Source organism: Engraulis encrasicolus, chromosome 12, assembly GCF_034702125.1.
Source record: "Engraulis encrasicolus isolate BLACKSEA-1 chromosome 12, IST_EnEncr_1.0, whole genome shotgun sequence".
NCBI lineage: Eukaryota > Metazoa > Chordata > Actinopteri > Clupeiformes > Engraulidae > Engraulis > Engraulis encrasicolus.
Genome location: NC_085868.1, coordinates 15,653,333 through 15,660,832, shown reverse-complemented (window position 1 = coordinate 15,660,832; position 7,500 = coordinate 15,653,333). Strand labels below are relative to the sequence as shown.

Genomic DNA, 7,500 nt, shown 5'->3' with positions numbered 1-7,500 from the left:
TAGAAAGTGGAGTGTGCGTGTGTTTGTTCATAAATCAATGGTGATGGCATTGCAGGTGTTGGGCAATTTGTCTGCAATTTTGTGAAAAATTGGCTTTCATTTTATTTCAACAGCATTGTCTGGACTGTGATTAAAGACGTCTGCTTCACTGGAGCAGTTTGTTTGTAATGGAGGGTCACAGACGTGGCCATAGTCCACAGTGGCTATTGCTGGCATCCAAACAAAGTAAAGCCAAATAACAACATGGAAAAATTATGGCATAATGGTTTAATAATATTTGTAATGGTAATGTATATTATTTGTCATTATGATGAATTGTGATTTGCAGGCCTACAAGGCTATGCTCTGCAGTGGCTAGTGCTGCCATCCAAAGATCATAAAGCCAAATAAGATCATGTAAAATTTCAAAAAGATGAAATAATGACGTGATTTTTATTGGAATATTTGTAAAACTAACTGTTATTTGGCCAATCTGCCATGCTTAACAATGTCAGCTGATGTCCAAAGATAACAAAACCAACTAGCGATATGATGATTGATAATTATTATTGAATCAATCCATAATAATTGAATCAATTATTACAGTATAGTTGTGGTAGGTTATTATAAATTGCTACCTAATATTTTACAATATTTAGTATTATGTATTGATTAATTGGGCTTTTTTTTACCTCCTGCAGGGTCACACTGCTATGCTCAACAGTGGCTGCTGGCATCCCAAGATCAAGGAGGAGTTCCTCACCTGCTCCAATGATGGGTAAGTCCAGTTCAACTCTGTTTCCATTGGACTAGAGGAGTAATGCGTAAGTCATTTCTGAGAGAGATTTACAATGGGCTCAAACTATAGCATTAAAACAAATCTTGGTTAATTTTAATATCTGGTCAACAGGTAAGTCTTCCAAGTGTGTAATCGGTTTGTTGATTAGATTCCAAACTGTTAGTAAACACTAGTATCCATAGAGCTGAATGAGACCTTTATGATTGTTAAAACTCCTCTTTTGCTTTCATGCCCTTGCTATTTGCTCTTGCGCCCTTGCTCTTGTTGTATTGCTGTGTAGGAAATTATTTAAAGGCAATAAAAGGTCTGGATTTACCACCCTGCCCCCAGGCCACAAACCTCTTATACTCTAATCGGGTTCTCAAGGCATTGCCTTTTAAAAGTTAACTCGAAATGTCTCCCAAGAATCGGCAGTGGAAAGTAAAATGTCACGAAAGCCCCCAAATTGATCTCCTTTGCCACCGGCCAATTTCCACTTTGCAAGTCACCCTCAACTTTAGAAGCTGGACTTCAGTCGGCCGGAGAGACCAGATGGCATGCTTTGGCATGCGACTGAATCGGAACAGGAACAAGGAAGCCGGCTCACGGTCACTCGCTGTGGGCAAGATGAAATGTCAGCTTGACGGATGTGTGTTTGACTCAATTAAAGTTGCAGTGTGTGTGTCTGTGTGTGTGTCTGTGTGTCTGTGTGTGTCTGTGTGTGTCTGTGTGTGTCTGTGTGTGTGTGTCATTCAGCTGGTGTTGCATAAAATGCTGGTGATATTTGAGATCTGGTTTCCTGAACACCACTCCCCCTTTCTCTGCCGGTGACACAATGTTTCTCCCCGGTAGAATTTAGAAACTCAGTCTTTCTATTTTAGAAGAAACAGACCCTCAATACAAAAAAAGACAAAGAAATCCCAGACATGCAGAAAGGCATACTGTACATTCTTAAATGCTCAAGTCCAGTCACTTTTATTAGTAGAAACACCAAACACAGAAATGCACACACATCTGCAAGGAAATCCAGCCACTTAGGAGACTCAACTGAAACATTATATTGAACTGAAATGTTCATTCCCTAATGTCTTTGAAGATTCTCATTTATGCATGTCAGGTCAAGTTTTTTCTACACTTGTTTAAGCTTCCTACATTAGTTGCCATGTTTGTATTCATGGGAGGTAGATAGATTTACATAGATTCTACATAATATAGACTATTTGGCACGAAGAGGTTTAGTTGGAGGGCTTTGGAGCCCTACCACACCTTTTCACCCTTCTCTCCTGACAAGAATCGTAACACCCTTGCCCTAGGCACATACAAACAGCTAAGCTAATCACTACAAAGTGGCTACTGCCAGACTCCGAAATCCTGCTGCCAGATCTGTCTCAATAGCTAAACGCTAAATTATAAGGCAGTCGAAAAAGTGGGTGTCTTTCTTGAATAAAGTGGAGCGTTCCTTTTAGGCCCACCCCTCTCTGCTTTCAAGGCGCTTCATTAAAAAGACTCCCCACTGGCCCTGTGTGTGCGCGTGTGTGCGCGTGCGTGTGCGTGCGTGTGTGTGCGTGTGTGTGCGTGTGTGTGCGTGTGTGTGCGTGTGTGTGCGTGTGTGTGCGCGTGTGCTCGTGTGCGCGTGTGTGCGTGCGTGCGTGCGTGCGCGCGTGCGTGTCTACATCTGCATGTGCGACTGTGCGTGTCTGCCCAGGATTGTGTGAGTAATTCATGGATGGGTAAACTAAATAGACTAAATATCAAAGATCAAAATGGTATTTGGAGGGAACAAAGAAGCGAAAGGAAAATGAAGTGGAATTGGATATTCGTCATTATACCCCATTCCTCAGCGCTTCCAGACATCACTCCAGTTGCCGTATAAGTAAGGGTTAACGTTCGGCGAGAAGGTCGCTACCGTGGAATAGCAGCACGACAGAGAGAATCTTTAGACCCCGACGCGGAGCGGAGGGGTCTTGTTCTCTCTGAAGTGCTGCTATTCCACAAAGCGACCGACTCGCCGAAAGTTAACCCGCTTATTATATGGATATACTTAAATGATTCACACATGGCGGGGACATTTCTTTAGGCCTATTTAATGTTAAGATTGTTGCTGCGCAAAACAAAACAGTGCCGTTGTGGAACACCGCTCGGCAACAGCTAGGTAGCCAGGACAACAGGTGTTGTCTATCACAGCAGCTGATTAGAGTCTTGTTGAAAAGTCGGTTTAGCAGTGAAAAGTCTTGTTGCCATTGACAGCGGTCTGTTATAGACCAACCCGTCCGTTATCGAAAAATAACAGACGTGCGAACGTTGGGTAGCCCCGTTGAAATGAATGGAGCATTCGACCGATGACGTCACAACCATATAATAAACAGAGATATTCTATAGAGATATGCCAACATAATAGGTTTCTATGGGCACCTAACGCGACCAGGTTCCGGTCTGCCTAAAGGGCCGTGTCATAATGCTCCTACAATGAAAAGAACAGTCCTTAGGTCTGCCTAGGTCTGCCTAAGGGGGGCCATAATAGAACCAGGAAACAATGGGCCAATGGAACCTCTCTCTCTCTACTCTCTCTGGTATAAACTTGGTGGTGCTGGTGTTCTCGGTTGTGACATGCTGAAGATGGCGTACAGCCAAAACATGCCAGCTTGCTGATCATGTGCCAATAAATCCGCATTTGAAAAATGACAAGTGTGCTCTTAGAAAACCTATTTGCATTTATGCTCTATGTCTTACACCAGAAGAAGCATTTTTTTCAAAAATATTTTTGGGAAATGTCGTGTGCCTGTGGTTGTTGTTGAATCCACTTAAAGACTTGACTGCTTGTCATCTCCTCGGTGCTACCAGTAGGGAGTACCCTTCACCAACACTTCACTGACTCTCAACCTGCTGCTTCTAAGCATACGCTGCTCTTCCTCTCCCTCCACCGTCACACCACTCAACCCCAACTTGCCTTACTTTTTTGTATTACACTTCATTTTAAAGACCCTGTTACAATAATTTGGTACAGATAAAAAAAGTATGCAACAGCACACTGTATTATGCATTTGCAATGCGCTTTAGTATTATGGTTTGTGCAAGTACATAATATTGCATGTTGTTGATACTTGCGCTATCAAAGTACAAAATAAAAGTCTTGGCTATAACAATGTTTGGTCATGAATATACTTGAACTTGACCAGTTAATTAACTAACTTTTTTCGCTTTGTGAAAACGACAAGAACATTGCAGAACCTTGTAAGCAAAAGCAAAACACTCCCTGTCTTTCACAGATGTTGAATGTTTTGTATTACCTTTTGAGGGATATAGCATGTGAAGCCTGCAATGGATTGAGAGGAGTTGCTTGGAAGCAATACTAGCAGACACCTTCTATTCTCTTGCAACACTCTTACTCTTGAAAGTCCACAAAGACATTACCTAGATGTTGAACATGTGTTGAGTGTGTGTGTGCCAGTGTCTTTGTGTGTCTGAGTGTGTGTGTGTGCACAAGCTTGTAGTGTGTGTGCGTGTGTGTGTGCCTGTGTGTTTACGTGTACGTGTGTGTACATGTGTGTGTGGGTGTGTGTGTTTGTCTACCTGTGTGTTTCTGTGCCTGTAGTCCTGTCATTGTAACGGCTGGAGTTGCTGGTGAGTGTAACAGCTTGTGACAGGGCTGTGGTGCTGAAAGCTAGACCCAGTCTGGACCAAGTGAAAACACTCTCCACCCTCGCACACTAACCAAGCACACAGACACACACAGACACACACAGACACACACACACACACAGACAAACACACACACTGCCATACAGTCTTTCACGCACACACTGTTGTACACGCAACACACAAACACTACTGTACACACACACACGCACTACTGCACTACACTACACATTTATAGCATATGTACTGCTGTGGACACACACACAGATGCATATTTACACAGACACACACACACACACACACACACACACACACACACACACACACACACACACACACACACACACACACACACACACACACACACACACACACACACACACACACACACACACAGTGACTGTGCGATACAGATGTGCTGAGCTGCGTGCCCCCAGATGTGCGGCTGGCTGCTTTGTTTGCCTTTCATTTGCGATCTGGAAACAGTCCCGTGGCACGTCAGCGGCCAGCAGTGGGTGTGGGCCGCAAGTCAGCTGCAGTCTGCATTTGTGTGTGTGTGTGTGTGTGTGTGTGTGTGTGTGTGTGTGTGTGTGTGTGTGTGTGTGTGTGTGTGTGTGTGTGTGTGTGTGTGTGTGTGCGTGTGTGCATGTGTGTGTGTGCATGTGTGTGTGTGCATGTGTGTGTGTGCATGTGTGTGTGCGCATGTGTGTGTGCGCATGTCTGTGTGCATGTGTGTGTGTGTGTGTGTGTGTGTGCATGTGTGTGTGCATGTGTGTGTGTGTAACACACAGAGAAACAGAAAAACACACGCTCACACGCTCACGGACTCACGGACGTGTGTGTGTGTGTGTGTGTGTGTGTGCGTGTGTGTGTGTGTGTGTTGGTGTCTCTGTATGGTACTGTATGTGTATGCGTGTGTTTTTTTTGTGTGCCCCTGGTGATGGAGGGTTACTTGGGGGCGACAGTAGTGGCCTCTCTGTGATCCATCAGTGTGGTCTGACTCTGACGCACGCACGCACGCTTTTCTCGCTCTCTCCCTCTCGTTCGCGCTCTCTCTTGTTCGCTCTCTCTCTCTCTTGCCCTCAATCTCTCACTCGACCACACACACACACACACACACACACCTACAAGCATACGTGCATGTCGACACGCCCGCTCCCTCCCCTCTTCTCCAGCTCAAAAACAACAGCAGCAGCAGCAGCAGCAACTCTCCTCTAACCTCCCTGTGTAGTCATAGCAGAGGGTGATGCGGTTTTGGTCGTGTTTAAGTCTGACAATGTACAGCTGTGTATGTGTGTATGTCTCTGTGCCTGCATGCATACTGTACTGCATATTTGGTGTGTGTGTGTGTGTGTGCGTGCGCGCGCATGTGCGTGCACAGGAATACTCTAGGCCTACATTTGTTCCTTGAGGGGTTAGAATCCATTTTGTATATGTGTTCTTTGTCTGCCTAACTACAGATATTGTCTAGTCAGTGGTTTTTGATTGTGTGAGTTTCTTTGTGTGTGTTGTGCATATCTCCATGTAGCTGGGTCTCTTAGCGTCCAAAAAGGGCCTAATCGTTACGCGCTGGATAGAAGCACCAAAATCGGTGTAGACCTTCCTTAGGGTGTTCTCCATCATTTCAGAAGGGGTGCCCCAAATTTCAATTTCATTAAGGTCATTTTTATGGGGTAAATCCAAGATGGCTGCCCAAAACCAGCCAATAGTAGTAAAATGCTGTACTGCCTAGACATAATGGTGTTATGGGCCAATCCACCTATTTGTGTGTGATGTATACAAACTGAACTTTGAAAATATGTGCAAAACTTACCATAAAAACAATGTTATATATGTCTTATTTAGATTCAAAAACAGGAAAATCATAAAAACCATGGTCAGAATGAGATCACTCTACAATTGAGAGCTCATTTCTGGGCATTTAGCTATTGAACCAACATTCATTAAGAGTTTTAAAAATTTGCAGTGGGTCATATCTATAACATCCAAACAGAAAATTGTGGTTAGAACATTTAGGGGAGAAGAGATAAACCCTTGAACTGGGCCACACATAACTGTCAAAAATGTTAGCATGCTAGCATTAGCAGGTTCAGACACTCAGTCTGCTCTTCAGATAAAGATGGCAAACAATAATTTTAATCCCACTTACACATGCGCGCACACACACAAACTACTACTACTTCCTTAGGACCCCCTCAATGATTTAACCCTAGGAGTCCAACTGAAATATATGCATATCAATCAAGTCAATAATACATGTACATATCAAGTGTCAGTGACAGCTGTCAAATGACAAATGTATGCTGATTAATGTTCAGATATGTATATCGCAGTCCTAAGTGTACAATGGAGTGATAAGGGCATTTATGCTTAGGAAATTATGAATAATCAAAATGCAATACACCATACATACAGTATATTGACAGATACTTTGTTTTAAAAGAGCAAAATGGTAACATGTCTGTTTTTCCATCTACTTTTAGCTTTAATCTAGATGACATGTTGGCTACCTAACCACTTAATTTATTGTTTGCTCGTTATTTTTTATTTGTGGGTGTGGTCCTGTTTAAAACATGTCTGCCTGCCTTCCCTCTCTCACATAGGCTACTAAAGTAGTGTGGAAATCCTATTGGCTTTGGAGGGCTAACGTCTATAAGACTATACTGTACTCTACTGTATTGCACTGTACTGTACTGTACTCTACTATACTGTACTGTACTGTACTGTACTGTACTGTACTGTACTGTACTGTGATATACTGTACTGTACTCTACTGCACCGTGCAGTATGCTACTGTACTGTACTGTACTGTACTGTACTGTACTGTACTGTACTAGACTGCACCGTACTGTATGCTACTGTACTGTACTTAACTAGACTCCACCGTACTTTATGCTACTGTACTGTACTGTACTGTACTTTACTTTACTGTACTGCACCGTACTGTATGCTACTGTACTGTACTGCACCGTACTGTATGCTACTGTACTGTACTGTACTATACTCTACTGTACTTTATTATACTGCACCATTCTGTATGCTACTGTACTGTACTGCACTCCACTGCACTGCACTGTACTGTACTGTACTGTACAGTACAACTATAG

General features: G+C 43.3%; 1 protein-coding gene across 1 annotated transcript in view; it reads left to right on the top strand.

Annotated features, from left to right (window-relative positions):
* Positions 1-7,500, top strand: part of LOC134459363 (WD repeat-containing protein 70) — a 131,225-nt gene that overhangs the window by 27,277 nt on the left and 96,448 nt on the right. Inside the window, exon 9 of the mRNA XM_063211701.1 lies at positions 681-757. Within this exon, the coding sequence (XP_063067771.1) occupies positions 681-757 (77 nt within the window). The remainder of the gene's footprint in view (positions 1-680; positions 758-7,500) is intronic.